The 17,515-nt window shown below is 30.6% G+C and overlaps 2 protein-coding genes and 1 long non-coding RNA gene across 3 annotated transcripts in view; 2 read left to right on the forward strand and 1 right to left on the reverse strand.

Moving 5' to 3' along the window:
- The window catches only part of LOC145334373 (uncharacterized), a 105,568-nt gene extending 97,326 nt beyond the window's left edge, over positions 1-8,242 (forward strand). The window contains exon 38 of the mRNA XM_080179827.1: positions 8,087-8,242. Within this exon, the coding sequence (XP_080035953.1) occupies positions 8,087-8,242 (156 nt within the window). The remainder of the gene's footprint in view (positions 1-8,086) is intronic.
- Positions 1,016-16,088, reverse strand: LOC145333508 (uncharacterized). The gene is made up of 15 exons (XM_080178663.1): positions 15,977-16,088; positions 15,161-15,228; positions 14,188-14,272; positions 13,346-13,463; positions 12,913-13,050; positions 11,913-12,098; positions 11,611-11,707; positions 11,132-11,261; positions 6,848-7,133; positions 5,039-5,108; positions 4,461-4,513; positions 3,310-3,383; positions 2,356-2,565; positions 1,855-1,992; positions 1,016-1,376 (listed from the first exon to the last, which is right to left on the reverse strand). The coding sequence occupies exons 4-6, from the start codon at positions 13,381-13,383 to the stop codon at positions 11,957-11,959; spliced, it is 318 nt and encodes a 105-aa protein (XP_080034789.1). The 5' UTR covers positions 13,384-13,463; positions 14,188-14,272; positions 15,161-15,228; positions 15,977-16,088; the 3' UTR covers positions 1,016-1,376; positions 1,855-1,992; positions 2,356-2,565; positions 3,310-3,383; positions 4,461-4,513; positions 5,039-5,108; positions 6,848-7,133; positions 11,132-11,261; positions 11,611-11,707; positions 11,913-11,956.
- On the forward strand, positions 13,090-13,771 carry LOC145333509 (uncharacterized). The gene is made up of 2 exons (XR_013884522.1): positions 13,090-13,317; positions 13,730-13,771. It is a non-coding gene; the product is annotated as an uncharacterized LOC145333509 (long non-coding RNA).
- Positions 16,089-17,515: the final 1,427 nt, after the last annotated feature.

Genomic DNA, 17,515 nt, shown 5'->3' on the forward strand with positions numbered 1-17,515 from the left:
AGGGGGGAAAAGGTTGTTTTGTTAGAAATAATAACAGAGATGTTTTTTTTAAATGCCGCATTTTTTCGACATTTTTTTTAGACATGTAAAACAAGCGCGGCATTTGCGAAATTTAAACAGTGTATACAACTATTTATTGAATTATTTCGCTTTTGTTGGTACAGCCTTCGTAAAAGAAAAACAAATTATCTTAAATCCATTTTTGCTGCATATTAAATAATACATTTTTTTAGAGCTGTACTAGACATTATACAAATGGCTAAAATGATAATTTTAAAATTTTGAATTCTTAAGTTGTATACCCTGATGCAATCCTATCGTATCAATGTATAAAAAATGTCAAAAAAACGCGGCATTTTTTATAAAACCCCATCTCAGGGCATTGATTAAATTCAGGGAGAGAGGGGACATTGGGCTCTTTATTATATTAGTCCCCAAAGTTTTACAATAACATTTACTTTCCCAATGGTGTAATAACTTTGGGGACTTTTATTAAGTCGACATTGAATTAAATATTAGATTTTTAAAACTGGATCGTCTTTTTCCCTTAAACCGATTCTATGAATAACTTGTAGAGTAGCTTTACTAGGGAAAAATCCAACCCATACTTTAAATTGTGTATTTCTTTCTAATGAAAATAAAAGACTATAAAAATATTATCAAAATTAGACAAATCTAAAACAATTTAATATAATTTTTAAGTAAAAAAGCATGTATAAAGACCTATTTATTAAAATGGGGAAATAAGATTTATAAAACGAAGACCCTATAATGAAATGTTAGACAATAACCCTTTTAATAGAATGGTCATAATACAGCTAAAAAATTATTAGCAAATTTTGTCAATAAAAATTAACATTAGTAAAACAATACAAGAATCATAAAATTAGAGGTTTCGTGATAAAAAACTATTAATAACAAAAAACTAAAAGGATGAAAATTTATAAAAATTAAAGAGGACATTGAAAAAAACATTACTAGAAAACTAATTTGAAACCAATAGTTTAATGTATTCTTGATGTAAAATAAAATAAAATGTGATCTTACTAATTTATGAAATGCTTATTGTAATTTAGTTGAGATATGCACACACCTTTAAATGCAAAATCTTAATAATCAGGTCGCCAATTTCTATAAAACATAAAAATCAACACAAAAATAAAAGTCATCCTTTTTGTCTCTCTTTTTTCCTAAGGCTTCAGGCCTATAAAAGTAAACCTGGAAGAGAGAAACAGTCAGTCGTTTTACGGAATTGTTATATCACACAAACTCTTTTTAAAATTTCTAAAATTTAAGGGAAGACTCCCTTCTCTTTCTTTGGAATTTTCTTGAGAGTCTTGGCGGCTCAAACTTAGGATTTTACATTTGGAACACACCTAAAAAATAAAAAGTTTTGTTAGATAAATTCATAATACTTTGTTAAATAAATTATAGAATATCATTTTGATGTTGGTCAATTGAGATAAATTAAAGATAGGGCCTTCTTAGGGCCTAAAGGCTTAGGCATCCGGACGGATAGTTATCTCCAAATTTTCTTCTGAAGAGAACTCCTATAGCGCGGTACTAGGTACCAGCAAGTCGCAAGTCACTACGGGGCTAAATAGGAATAACACAGGGAAGGTACGGTGGTGGCTCGGCTACCAACGGTTGATGATAGCACGCTATCTGACGGCCGGCACTAACAACTGTATCCTCCCCCAGCTTCTGAAGTATAGGAAAGTTGGAGATCGTTATCTATTCGGACAATTTAACATTTTCGGATTAGAACTCTGAATAAGTTCACGTCTTAAAGGTAGTTTTGCTTTGCTAATACTCTGGAAGATCGGTTCGGGGCTAGCCTAGTGATTTTCTTACCTGACAAAGGTACCTAACAAAGAACTTCACGCCTCACGGGGATACAGGCAGCAGAACGGAAAATTGTAGTCATGTTCGCATGGCTCTAGTAATCACAATTGATACTTCCAGTCCAAAAGTGTCGGCAAAGTTAGCTACCTAGAAATAAAATAAATTCTTAGCACAAATAACAATAAAAAGTTATCAATAATATTTTAATACCATTTTCGGAATAGGGCTTATAGGCAAAAGATTATCCCTTAAATATATTTGGGTTTAGGATTGGTGTAAAATAATATCACCATTCTAAGGTTAAATATATTTGTCGAAACAGGGATTAATGTGTCGCTGATCTGGAAAGGAGACATTGGTGAGAGATTGTAGTCCTGTGATAAAGGATTGCATTTGTCCCTGGAACCCGGAGGCGACCAATAAAATTGGTTCCGTTACCGGATAAACCCAGGTAAGATTTAACTTTTTCCTTTTAGGAGGGAGAGGGCAAGGCCACTAAATAAGTCTTACCAGTAAAGCATCCATAAAAGCACAGCTCTTCATTGACAAACAATCATTCCATGTGTAGTGCAGCAGAGCATAGGCCACGCACAATGGTGCTCCATTTACCTTTGATTTAGGCCTCATTCCATGTGTAGTACAGCAATGCATAGGCCACGCACAATGGTGCTCCATTTATCTGTGATTTAGGCCTCATTCCATGTGTAGTACAGCAATAACCTAAAATGGATGATATTATTATTGATCAATTAGAAGATGAAATATTAAATCCTCCACCTTATAATCCAGAATATGAACCTGGATTAAATAATGCAGTAAATCATTATCTAAGACTGGAGGAAATACCTAGTGCTCATGTTAGGCCTGAGATTCACTCAGCAACAGCAATGCTTGTCTTAGGCAATAGGCGACAAAATCGCATATTAAATAGGCCTCAAATACATTTACAGGACACTCCTCCCATACATGAACATGAGCCAAATATTCAAGTAATAAAACAAGAAAATAATGGAAATAAACCCCAAAATAAAAAAATAGTTAAACCAACTTCAGATTTTTCGGGTTATGAGTCAGAATCTAGCTATTATAGTGAGGATTTTGACAGACAAAAAAGTAAAAAACATTCTAAAAAAAGGCCTGACAGAATGTATGATCCACTTAACCCACATGGCAATGAGGACCAAAGACGCCATGAACAACATGATAGACATGAAAATCGTTATAAACACGATAAAGACAAAACTAAGTCAAGTAAAGAAAGACAAAATAAAAGAGACAATAGTGACAAAGAAGACAGGCATAAAGACAGACAGAATTTCTCTATGCCAAGGAGAATGAATAGACGTGGTAACAGTAGTGGTCCTAGCTCTAGTTCTAGCTCTTCAGATACGGAGTTAGATAGAAGGACTCCATCTACCAATAGAGATAACAGAAATAGAGAGACAAGACAAGAAAATAACTTACTTGGAAATATCTTATCTGAATCTCAAATGTGGCAACTTAAACTTCTCCTTCATGAAAACACATCCATCACTGACCTAAATACAGCAAAAATAATTAATCTCATACCAAATAATTTAGTGTGGGGCAGTTGTCAACACGAACGTATTCACAGACAAGTCAAAATATTGGGTAAAATCCCACCCCAATATGGAGAAAAAACTAACAATTACACTTTTTTTAGCACTTTTAAATATTTGGAGGAATATGAGATCCCTTTTACTCATAGTTCCTACAACAATATTCTCATTCACTATTTTAATGAAGAATCAAGGAATAAACTAGATATTCTAGAAATAGATCCTAATGCCCTTAGTGCTCAGGATTTTGTAAAATCGATCCTAACTACCATAGGTGCAGAATTACTCAACCCACATCAATATGAGAAACAATTCTACACTTATAGATTCACTGCTGAAGATGAAGACAAACCAAATAAAATAATAGTATATTTGGCAGCCATGTTGCAAAAAACAGGCAATAGTCATGAAAATCAAATGGCTAAACTTAGGGAGAAAATATGTACCTATTTGGTACCACCATTATTGCAATCTGCATTTTTGACATCCACCAATGTTCCTTACATTACTAAAGAGACAATCTTAAGCTGGTTTAGCAACAACAGAAGCTTTTATAACTCAGCCATTGAGAGAAAAAGAAAATTAGACAGACAAAAAAATGCAAATGTAAACCAAGTAGAAAAGGAAAAAACTTGTGAGCATTGCCAAAAGCCTCACTATTCTAGATACTGTTTAAAACATCCAGATGAAGCAGTTAAAAAAGCAAATATGGAATGGTGGTATAAAAAGAATAAAGAAAAAGCTAACAGTATAGTTTGTTTATTGTGTAATTCTGACACCCATGGTAGTGGGGAGTGTTTCACTTTCCCTAATGTCAATCCCTCCAAAGACCAATGCCCACGCTGCTTAAATTATGGTGTATCAAGATTATACCATCCATTGTCGGCGTGCAAATTCCCGCCAACAATGGAAAAAAACTAGTAGGGCAGCCGAGTATTTCTCAAGAAAGCAAAAACATACAATTACAGATAAAAATACCACAAGTTACGGATTCTTGGGACATACCCGGCACCCCTATTCTAGGGAAAAAATCACCTCAGAATCAAACTGGTCCCAAAATCAACATTTCTTTGTCCATTCAGATAAACCTGAAAAATTCGGATATTGATTATCAAAATGAAAATATAAAAATTAAGAATGTTGAAGTACTAGAATGTTCGACTACTCAAAATAATGTAAATAATAGTACCCAAAATAGTGTAAATAGTAATAATACTAATAAGCTAATAGAAAATATATTAATGGAAAGTCAAACATCTAATACTTCAACATCAAACTGTTCGTCTATAAACAATGATTTTAAAATAATAGAAAACTCTATTGTTAATAATCCAATAGATAAAATTAATCCGCCAATAATTACCAATATAAAAGAAAATGTGTCTAACACAAAATTGGATAATATTAGTAAATCCCCTAATTACGCGACGGATCAAAAAATAAGTCAAAAAATTGAAAAATTATCTAGCAATAAAATTTCTGTTAATTTGTCTCAACAATTGCTATGCCCAGAGGTACAAATAGACAAAGTCGATTTAGAAAATAGTTTGGGGCAAAAAGAGGAAATAGACGAACAGATAAACATCAGTAAAATAAAAAGCAAAGAAAATTACCCTGAGGATTTAGATGAGCAGAAAATTGACTACTGCAAAACAGTACAGTCCTCTTACAACTCTGACATATCTGAAAACAATAGAATTAAAGAAAAATCAGATTTTAAAAGTGCATTGTGCATGAAAAATGGGGCCAGAAACACAAAGGCTTTATCATGGCTCCAATATCTTGAAGACTTTCCTTCTCAAAATAAATTCATGACAATCATGTTAGTTCTACTAACAAGTATGGTGATTGGTAGTACTCTTGCTTCATTTGGCTTATTATTTTTTATCATTGCATACATTAGTATGTCAAATGAGAGATTATTACTCATTGCCATGACTGAACGCGGAACCAACAGGATTGATATGAATAAGCATGAAACAAAGCCGGAGTTTAAGCCAATTAAATCGATTTACTCTAAAGTAAGCAACAGTCTAATAAAAACCCTAAATAAAATAATTAATGTCTTAAATTATATTAGGGTTTATCTAGCTAAAAAGATAAGGTATAAAATAGCCATTATCCAAACGTTTTAAGAATCTCCAGATCCCATTCTTAGAACTATACAATGAGACACAGAGTTTCATTAGTAAATTTATAGTATAAATGTATAAAGAGCATATTATTTGATTTCCAATTGCATAGACCTAGAGCGTTGCAGACGAAAAATAATTTCATTAAATTTTGCTTTCTAAGTTTAGCTGTTTAATGCTTTTTACTGCTTTTAGAAAAAGAAAGGGACAATTTTAGTGAAAAATTGTCATTCCTGTCTAAACTTATGTGAAGTATCTAAAACTGCCATTATACTCATAATCATCTTTTCTGATTTACAATACTGCATTTTTAAACCTAGTTATTTGTGATAAGACATTTTTCCAAATGATATGAATACTTTGTGGAAAATCAAAATTATCAAGTTTTTAGTGACATCTAGCGACAAATGTAGAACTAATATATTGCAGATGTTCCCAAATTTAATTTTTGCCTGTATTTACGTTGTTTTCGATTATTTTTCCATAAATGGTTGAGCTCTCCCTTGTGGGGATGACAAATTAACTATGTCCTTATTTCAAGTATTGGGTTATTTTCAGTTTCAAGAGATCAATAGATTAATTTCAAAATAATCTTTAACAAATGAACAGTATTTAAACAAAGCAAAAACGAAATTAACTAGGCAAAATGCAGAAATCATTATAACTGAAACATAGATGTCCAAGTAGAGGGGTAATGGTGTATTTATCCCTTACACCCCTCAAGTTTTTAAATATCTTACATTACTAACATATAGAAATCCTCATTTTACCCCCATGTTAAGTAAAAAGCTTGGGCGTCCTTGTGTTAACATTAGTTTGCAATTTGCTCTTGGTTCTTTTGCCAGCACCCGGCTGTATTTACATTTTTGAATGATTCAGCTTATTTCAAAGACCCAACCAAAAGTCGTGTAAAAGGTCTTTGAGAAGGGGTGGTTGTTACATATATTATTTATTGCTCTATATACATTACTTTAATGCTTTATTTATAAAAGGCAAGAAAAAATAATAAAAAGTTTGAACAAGAATAGACATCATTATAATTATAAAGTAGGGCAATTATGTGTGCTTAATAAAATGAACAAATTCAGCAGAAAATTAAAAAATAATTACAGACGACAATTCTAGTTTTAGAGCAGATATGCTCTCTAGTATTTATCAAGTACAGACATATCTAGTTATGTAGCAAGCTGCAACATACAATCAAAATTATAAAATAACTCCCCACAAAACTGCAGAAAACATATAACCTAGAGATAAATTTTTCTTGCTTAAAAAACAATAAATTCCTACCTGCCTATACCTCCATTAGTATCCTCAAGCCCTTCACTCTTTTTGGAAATATGTGGCTGGCTAAGCTCGAGCACCACTCCCCATCTCCAAGTCAAAACAGGTTCCTTAACTTCGGAGATACATTTCTTTCAGTCAGCAGGGTAAAAGATACAAATCTGCAGACAAAAACCGGTAAAATCTGCGGAGGTCCCAAGGGAAGAATCTCACAAATAACCAATTTCAGTTCTACTGTTTCTTCAACAAAAACTCGATCCTCCAACCACAGGATATTGAACAGGCATGATACCTAAAAATAAAATACAAGAATTAGTAACAAATAAATAAATAAGCTATTAAATTTTTTTGTAATAATCAGAAAACACCACACAATAATAAATTAGAATGACACCGTACTTTTGAAATAATAATTGGCAAAAACTTACTAACAGAAATGTGTCATCCAAAATTACAAGACCTTATTAAAAAAGCATGAACTTAATCCCAAAAGAAATAAAAATTTCCATAAGAAAAGTCTAACTAAATCCAATTTCCATAAATTATGTGTTTATGTAGCAAAATAGTCCAACAAATTTATCATCCATTGTCTTATCCCTTTAGACCCTTGTATAATTAAATCCAATTTTCATTAATTATGAGTTAATGTGTCTTAAACTTCCAACAAAATATCGTCCATTGTCTTATCCCTTAAAATCCCTGAAAATAAGCCTAATTTTAGCTAATAATTTTTATGAAAATGAATTTATAAATTCTGAGGTTTATGACCTAGTTCTGAACACATGTGTTGATTTTTAGACATGTGTGTTAAAAATCGCTCCAAAACATACATTTAATTCAACTTTTTACAAACTTTTAAATACATTAAATTGATTATCTTGAATTTTCAACTGCAAATTATACAACATTATAAGACTGAACTGATTAGGCTCTCTATCTGGTATAAGTTTGATTTAAGTTTCACTTTAGACTTAAAGATTTTATCTTTTTTTTTAGGCTTTACAATTTTTAAGGTAAACCACAGTTTTTCCATTACAAAATAATTTTAATAAGTCATACATGATAAATTACCACCTGATACCTCTAAAACCAATGCTTATTTCTCCATTTTTAACTAAACTTTTAAACAATTTTGATACATCCCAATCACTAATTAATAATTTTCCTATTCTTAATCAAAAAAGGCTAAATTAATCCGGGATAAAGGAATAAACAGAATCTTTAATGATTTTTAAATATTTTTAGAATAAACAATCAGAGTGTGCATTTCCTAAAGACGAGAAGTTATTAGCCGCGGCTGTAAAGTCCCGCAAATACAGCGTCACCGCTCAGGGTGGTTCTACCACCTGTATTTGTCAGGGCATTCCCGCCTATCCCAGCCACGCTCAGGTGGACAATTGAGAGGATTGACAATGGCTGATAATTTTTCAGGAAGGACAGCTCCAATTGAAGGGGAAAATAATTATATTGGGCAATATGAAACCTATCCCGAGGGACAATACCAATCTGTCCTAACCGAAGCCTTAAGGAAGCTGATGTTATCAGCTGAACACATAGATTTCCCATCCAGAGAACTAATGCAATTGGTTGGGAGGAATTTGACCGTTTATACCCCAAAATACAGACGTCCAATTACCCCATCTGAAATGATAACTTTGTGTCCTAATCAATGTAGTCGATGTTAAGAGATAGCATTGTGGCAAGCTAAAATGATTAACTATTAACAACCTTTCGTTCTTCTATAAGCTAATTAAAATATTGTTCATACTTTTTACAGCACTAAGCATCTATGGCATTGTAAAAGGTTTTAAGAACCTAAATATGAGTTTAAGCTTTTCCCTAAGAATATTCTTATAGGGGCGCAGCCAATAGTTGTATCATTGTGTAAAGAATAGGGCCTTTATGCTTTGAAACATGTATTTCTTAGGATGTGTAGATAAAATGGCGAGTTTTTTTGTATATTTTTGGCCTAAACAAAGAATATTTCTAAATGCAGTTTATTTTTTGAAATTAGTTGTTTATGGAAAGTAAATTGAATTTTTATAGTAAAATTTGAAAAACTTTATATGATAAAAACTTTTCTGAGGGTTCTAATATTATTAAACTGATAGATAGTAAATTAAGGAAATGCTTTGCTCCGAAATAATATAATTAAAATTTTTGTGTAAATGCATAAATATAGTGTTGAAAAAAGTTGACACATGTCAAGATAGAAAACAGACCTCATCAAAATTATTTTAGTTTTTAATTTTTGAAAGTACAACTTGCAATATTTAAACACACACACGCAAGCCTAAGATAAATTAATAACAATTTCTAAGATTTAGGACAACTTAATCTTAAATTACTTTCTAACACTTCTTGAAAGCAGTTTTTAAATCGATTTGCCTTAAAAATAAATTTTTTTCTTATTCTCTTTAAAATAGGAAGATAAAAACGCCGAATAATTTTTCTGTCAATTTTTGGCAAAATAATAGACAACTATTGGAAAAATTCGTTTTCGTGCGCATAAAAACAATCAAAATTTTGCGTAATAGAATAGGTTTTAAGCTATTTTTGTAATTTTTTCATTTCTTTACATATCCTCAGTGTTTATGGTACGATTTCCAGATTTTTTTTTTGTTGCAAAATAAAATTTCCTGTTGTTTAAAGAAAACAGACATGACGATCAGACTTCCTTTTTGCAGGTTTTTGGCTATTTCTATAATTTTTACGTTTTCCCCCATATTTTTGGTATTTTTGGACCAGTCTTAAAACTCTTTAAGATATCATGATCAAAATAATTCTTCCCATAGTTATGAGCATCCTTTATGTAAGTTACTTTGACCGACAACATTATATAAATAAAAACAAGTTTTAGTGTTTATTTTACCCAATAAATCAATTAATAAATACACTACAAATCTACTTGTTAATATTACCATCAATGACCTTTTTGTGTTTCGCTATTTATAGATGTTGTCATCCTTGTTTTGCTACATTTAAAATATTTACTTCACTTATAAATCTTCTTTCTTGTAAATTTATACATAAAAAGTTACAATTGCTAAGCCATAAAATTTTAAACTTTTAAAATGAACAAAAAAATATAAGGTCATTTAAAAACAAATGGGAAACTACACATAAATGTTTTAAAGCAGCAATTTTACACACCACAACTCAGCTGTTTCCCAAGCCACTTAGGCGGAACACACACGCAGGCTATATAGCTCTAAAATACATTATTTAACATCTAACAATAGGCACACACACACACAGCCTAGTTAGCTGTAGAGTACACTTTACCAAGCCCCTAAGCGACACACAAAACTAATGCCGCCTAGGCACACACACACATAGCCTATTTAGCTGTAGAGTACACTCTACCAGACTAAACAGCGACAAACACACACCTGCCCACTTAGCTGAGAAAAAATTAAATGAGAAAGCAGAAATCAGCTGCCTATTTTTCTTCTAACCAAATCGGTTACACACATACACTAGCCTGGATAGCTAAAAAGCTAACAGCTGAAATAAAACAACACTATTAAAACAAACTTACAAAAAACTCTAAATTAAGAAAATATCAAACAAGCTGGATGGCACATGCACATTTCACACAACATAAAAATAAAATCAACATAAATAAACTAAAACTTTACTTATCAATATTTTTTTACACACACCTTGATTTTTCACCTTACACGACACTCCTTAATAAAAACAAAACACCAAAGCTATCAGTATAAAACAAAAAAGCGATATTAATTCTTTCTCTCTTTCTCTCGACCCCTCTCTTTATCACTTTCTTTCACTCTAGTCTTAAATCTATAAGTCAAAAGGCCAATGTCTCTTATGTCAATTACTCTATAGAAAGACAGAAAATAATGCCTTATATGTTTTATACAGAATGATATTAACAAGATAAATTTAAGTTTTTAAAATATAAACCACCCTCCCAACTCCCAACAAAATGAACTGAAAAATAAAGCAACTAATAAAAATCACTCTCAAATTTATCTCTAACTTATATTAAAACCCCTCCAATTGAGCGAAATTTTTTTTGCAAAGGGGGAGAAGTTATTTTGCTAAGCAAATAACTATCTAATTATAAATATATCAGTCACATATTCTGTTTACATTAAACAAAACCTAATCTTTTTGCTTCACCTAAAATAAGAATAAGCATGCATGTATCTTATCCCCCAAAAAATAATTAAGGGGTCTTCTTTTAGCTTCACAATCCTATAAAAAGGGATGGGAGCACCATAGGCCCTAAAGGACCAAAATAGAAGCAAAAGGAACACTTACCTAGAAAATCAGTGTACAGGCTACTCCGTCTGCAATCAAATATAGGGCGGACATTCACCAATTACTTGATCAGCAATGTAATGTTGGAACCACAGTTGTTGTATTAAAACTGGGAGCCGAGGAAATATGACTGAAAAAACGGAAAAAATAAATATTAAATCAAGCTAAAAAATATTCTACAAAATATAAACTGTAGTAGATAGGATTCTTCGAAAAAGAAAAGCACACAGAAAATAAGCCAAAAGACATTCACACTTAAAAAATTACATCTAAAAATCTTAGGATTTAATTATCTGCACTACACTCTTGTTCTACTCTTGTTCAGAATACTTTTTTTTCTCTCATCATAAAATCCATTATAAATATAAACCAATTTTTTTATCATTCTATGAAAACTTATACAGCTCATAAATTACGAATAAATAAAATATTTTAAATTAATACCCATCTAAATTGAGTCTAAATGATAATATCATTACCTCATAACTGCTATCTTAAGTAAATTTTGTACACCAACAACAAAGCCCAATAAGTGAGAAAACGGCAGAACAAATAGCTAAACAGCTACATGATAATCTAAAACAAAGAAAAAATAATTGTAAAATGAGACAATAATGAATAAGACAATAGTAAAAAACCAAAAAACTTTGTAATTAAAACACCATTATTTTAAAATTAACAACAAGATAAAATTATTAGTTGTTTTGAAGAAACACAGTCTCTTATCCAATATTAAATATGAGTTCGATACTTAAAAATTCATCAAAGAATTATAACTTACCAAATAAAATAACAAAACCAAATTAGAAAGGATCTCCTACATCGTCATCCCACAAATAGCGGCAAATACCACGCTTCTTGGAACCTTGTTCCAGGACAGGAACATTCTGCTCCATGTAGGTTGTCTTGGCGGATAAATAGCGGCCCAAACAAATCACAAAAAATCTCATCTTCTTTCTCAAAACAACTGAAAAATAAGAACAATTAAAAAATATTAAAATAGCTATAGAATTTTAGAAAAATCAATCTTTTAAGTATCGGTCTAATACTCCATATATCTATTGTATCATTAAAAAAGCTATAATTTAAAAGTGAAAGAGGATGTTGCTCTTATGATGTAAAAAACTTGGCAAGGTGTCTAATCACGTTGTCGTCGGTGTGCAGTGCATAAATCTAAAAAACGTTTTATTCTTTGCTCAATAATCTTTAAAAATTGGAAGAAAAAACAGCTTTTTGGACCACAACACTACCACACCACCTCCTAAATTAAATCAAGATATCCATGTTTTTAAAAAAAAATGTAAAGCTAAGATAGATACACACTCTACTACTTTAATTGGAACAATAATAATATTTAATAATTTTATTTCAGGTTTCTAACTCTTTTATTATAGGATAACACCAGAAAAAACAGCTAGTAATCATCAATTTCCTAGGATCCGAAAATGGAGAACCATATCAGTCTCATACTTGAGACAAAAAACCAACGAATGACTGTTAAAGACTAAACTACTAAAGACTTCAAATATTTTGAAATGGTCCATTTTTATCTCTTCCTAACAAAAATATTCAAAAAAAGAAGACGGCATTTAAAAGTTTCGATATCTTCAATCAACCTTTTTCTCCCCTGTAAAGAATATTAAAAAACTTTCTTTTTTTCAACTATCAGAGAAATAGGGATAGGAAACTCAACAGAGAGCTGAAAAATTTAGGTGAAAAACACTCAAATAATATATATTTCCCATTCATAATTTACCCATTACATGCAATGATATACTTACTTTCTATGTGTACCACAACCCACTAGTTGGAGATGTAGCAGTGCGGCAGGTGTCCCAGAATGAACAGCTGACAGTGGAGCAGTCAGGGAAGCTTTCAATACTTGTTTATTCAGGTGGAATACAGCGGTTCTAAACAACCTAAAATAAAATAACAAAATTAGGTTGTTATAAATGAACTACAAATAAAACAATAAAGTATAATACATAAATAAAATACTAAAGTTTGCATTGCTTGTTAATTTCTTTTTAAAGTCTTTTTTCGATTTAGGGCTTTTCAGAATAGTACATTTCATTAAAACAATCCAATGGTTCATTAGTCAAAGAATGAAAAACTTACTTACATAATTAGGTGATATTTGGATAGGCCGCAATCTACACTATAACTTTGATTCCAAATTTCATTAGGTAGCTAACCAATCAACAACATTTTTACCTATGGTTCTTCGTGCTCAGGCTTTCCTTCTGATCCATCACGAGGGGCACCAACAAAGTTCTCCACTAAGAGATGGGGAGGGCAGATCCACTCTTCTTAGGTTCAGCCAATTCCAGGCCTTGATAATATCAAATTAAGCCCAAACTTTTAATGGACTACAATGCTTTTAAAACTTGGAGGCTGTTACGGTACCCATTTATTGGTTCTTTACAATTAAATAGGAACAGTGAATTCAATGGAATCATATCTTCAATTTTGGTTTAAATGAAATCTTTGCATGTACGGCTTCGCTGGGTAAATGAACTGACTATTTTAATATTTGTTTTACCTTGTATCTCCACAGAGACATTTTAATATTACTTTTTGAAAACTTTTTCACGATAGTTAATTTAACCAATCTTTTCTTAAAAGAAACAAAATAAGTTGTTGAAAACTACTAAAATTGGAAATAAAAAAGTTCAAATTGTTTTTATAAATGCTTTGAATTGATTTAAATGCGTATTCTGTACTAAAAAATAACAATTTTCTTTAAGTTTTTATGTAGACTGTTTTCCCTTGCTTTTAAGTAAGATGGCCGACGGGCGACGTTAGACTGATACAACGAATATAGAGATTTGAACCTTTTGCGCGTCATAGGTTAATCACATATATAGATTGGATAATATTTTTCTCATTTTTATTTTCTACAAAATTAAATATTCTTTGCTAAAAATGAATTTGAAAATAAAAATGGCTTTTGCATTAAACAATTACATTTTAGTATAAAGTTTTGTAAGTAATTAACATTATTTCCGACACTTAATTTTTGCTCTGTGGTGAAGAAATAGGTTGCGTGACTTTACCTTGACATATTTTAAATTATTAAACTTTAGTCTTGTTAGGGAAGCCTTCTCTCAGTCTTCGTGGGGTGATTTGACTGGATTCCTCCTAAATATAAAACAGTATGGCTACCAGGGAAACTTATACTTGTATTAATAATAAAAGAATTAAGACTCTATGACAATCTCTCAATATTTAATGCCTATTTTGGGAACTTTCTGATGACTCATGACATCGAGAGATTGAAACTAATAAGTGAGAACAAAACTGGGAATATGATATTGCTTGAAATTTATGCAATAGCAACTAACTTTAGGGTCTTTTGACTGTATAGTCGGGTTTTTAGCTATTAATTTTTATAAAAGGACTTTTTAAGAGTTTATTATTTATATCTGAAAGGATCTAAGTAATTTTTACAAAATTAGAACCGACTATGAGATAAATGTAAAATACTTCATATGCCTACTAGCGGTTACGCCCTTAGAAGCCTCTAGGGGCAATTAATGTGTGAGGTCTTTTCACCCATAATAGTTTACAACCTTCCATAGACATATAAGAAGCTTCATTGTAAAGGTGAACCATATCGGTTCAGCGGTTAGCGAGATCTTTCGCTACAGACAAAAAAGGCTTACTACTTTATAAAATAGGATAAAATCAATAAAATATGTAGCTTTTGCTAACGCGTAAAAAGAACTATAACAGTTTAAATAAAACTACTCTATAACTAGATACGGATAACAAAAGTAACTGTTGGAAAAATATTTGGCCCATAACAAATAAACTGAAACAACCCAGCTGCTCTTTAAAACAATTTCCCAAGAAGTTGATGTGGACCTTATATTTTTTTCAACACACATAATGTTATATAATGTACAACTAGTAGAAAGGAGATGAATATGACGAGGCTATCATATTTGTCCACTTGACATTAGTTCAATATAGTAAAACTAGTGTTTTAAAGGTCAAAAATAAAAAAGTTACAGATTTGATACTTACCAAAAATTGAGAGCCCAAACTACGACTACAATCAAGAACAAAAAACAGCCAAACTACTGCAAAAGGGCCTGAAAAAATAAGAAATTCAATTTTTAGATCTAATCAAAAAAGAATAAATCCAATTTTTAAAACACATAAAATTCAATCATTGATAAATAATTATGTTCAGGTCATAATGCAGGAATATGATTGCAATTTTATGGAAAACAACATTTTAAAAATATTGTTTCTTAAAAATACATATAAAATTTAGTCTAAAAAACATCTGTTTAGTGAGAGATAAAGGAAGGACTAAATATTATATAATAAAAACGTAGCATAAGATTAATGACCTTAAAAAACGAACTTTCGAATAAAACAGTAATAAAATGACCAAATTTGTATAAAAGATAATTAATTAATGGAAGGTCTTTCTATTTTTTAACTCTTCCCGATAGGAGTGGATTAATATCTAAGAGATAAAAAATATATGGACAAATAATATAATGATGTAAGAATAATTTATCGCATCGTGTTATAGACAGGTTTTCTCTTACATTAAAATGAAAATATATAAGTATAAAACCAGTTTTGTTGAACTCTAGGGGCTGAAGGTATTAATTTTTTTTATATATTCGTGGGAAGTTGTCTGTAATACGATGCATTTCATGATTTTTAGAATGGGTGAGAGCTGGTTCAAATACAGCGGATATTAATCGGTTTCGAAGCCGAATGTCCATTGTCTATGAAAACCTCTTGGTTTAACTTGCTAAATAGTCGACGCATGAAAAGACATTAAATTATAGCTTTAAAAAACGTAAACAAAATTTAGTTTACCAGTAATAGTGTGCTTATTTCTTCTTTAGTCAATTCTTTATCATTTCAAAACTAAGCACATTTTCACCATGGCAACACCCGACATAAAGCAAGATAAATCTAAAATATTCACAATGCTTATATTAAACTAAGATTTTCATATCTATCATATCACGAAGGCTCTTATTAAAATTTATCACCAATTTTTAGGGAAAATGACAAATTATAGCAACAAATGATCTAGCTTTTCCTATTACTATTTCTCACTTTAAAGTGAGCATAAAAAAAGCAACTTTTAACTCGTATATTTCCTTATTTTATGTTTAAAAAAAAAAAAAAAAAATGTTTTTAGCTTGTAGTCTAAAACCTATACAGTGTCGCCATGCGGTAAATAAGAACTACTAAAATTTAGCGCGGCATCCATAAATTAGTGCGCTCACCAATGTAGGTAAGACGACATTAATGTTTTGGTATAAGTTTTTAAGAGCCTTCAACTTTTAATGTAGTACATAAAGATATTAATTGAAAAATAACTTAAAATCATGTCTTAAAGCCATAATATTATATAAAAAATTCGTCTGTGCCAAAAAACACAAAAAAATTATTAAAATAGTAAACAAATAATATTCTATGATTTAAAACACCTCAAAAACAAGGCTGTATGAAACACGGGTCATTTTTAGCCTCCTGAAACGTGTTATAATCGAGCTTTTCTTTTTGAGGGGGGTACATGGATCGTCTTTTTCCCTTAAACCGATTCTATGAATAACTTGTAGAGTAGCTTTACTAGGGAAAAATCCAACCCATACTTTAAATTGTGTATTTCTTTCTAATGAAAATAAAAGACTATAAAAATATTATCAAAATTAGACAAATCTAAAACAATTTAATATAATTTTTAAGTAAAAAAGCATGTATAAAGACCTATTTATTAAAATGGGGAAATAAGATTTATAAAACGAAGACCCTATAATGAAATGTTAGACAATAACCCTTTTAATAGAATGGTCATAATACAGCTAAAAAATTATTAGCAAATTTTGTCAATAAAAATTAACATTAGTAAAACAATACAAGAATCATAAAATTAGAGGTTTCGTGATAAAAAACTATTAATAACAAAAAACTAAAAGGATGAAAATTTATAAAAATTAAAGAGGACATTGAAAAAAACATTACTAGAAAACTAATTTGAAACCAATAGTTTAATGTATTCTTGATGTAAAATAAAATAAAATGTGATCTTACTAATTTATGAAATGCTTATTGTAATTTAGTTGAGATATGCACACACCTTTAAATGCAAAATCTTAATAATCAGGTCGCCAATTTCTATAAAACATAAAAATCAACACAAAAATAAAAGTCATCCTTTTTGTCTCTCTTTTTTCCTAAGGCTTCAGGCCTATAAAAGTAAACCTGGAAGAGAGAAACAGTCAGTCGTTTTACGGAATTGTTATATCACACAAACTCTTTTTAAAATTTCTAAAATTTAAGGGAAGACTCCCTTCTCTTTCTTTGGAATTTTCTTGAGAGTCTTGGCGGCTCAAACTTAGGATT

Source organism: Acartia tonsa, chromosome 12, assembly GCF_053477335.1.
Source record: "Acartia tonsa isolate MP-2025a chromosome 12, ASM5347733v1, whole genome shotgun sequence".
NCBI classification, from domain to species: domain Eukaryota; kingdom Metazoa; phylum Arthropoda; class Copepoda; order Calanoida; family Acartiidae; genus Acartia; species Acartia tonsa.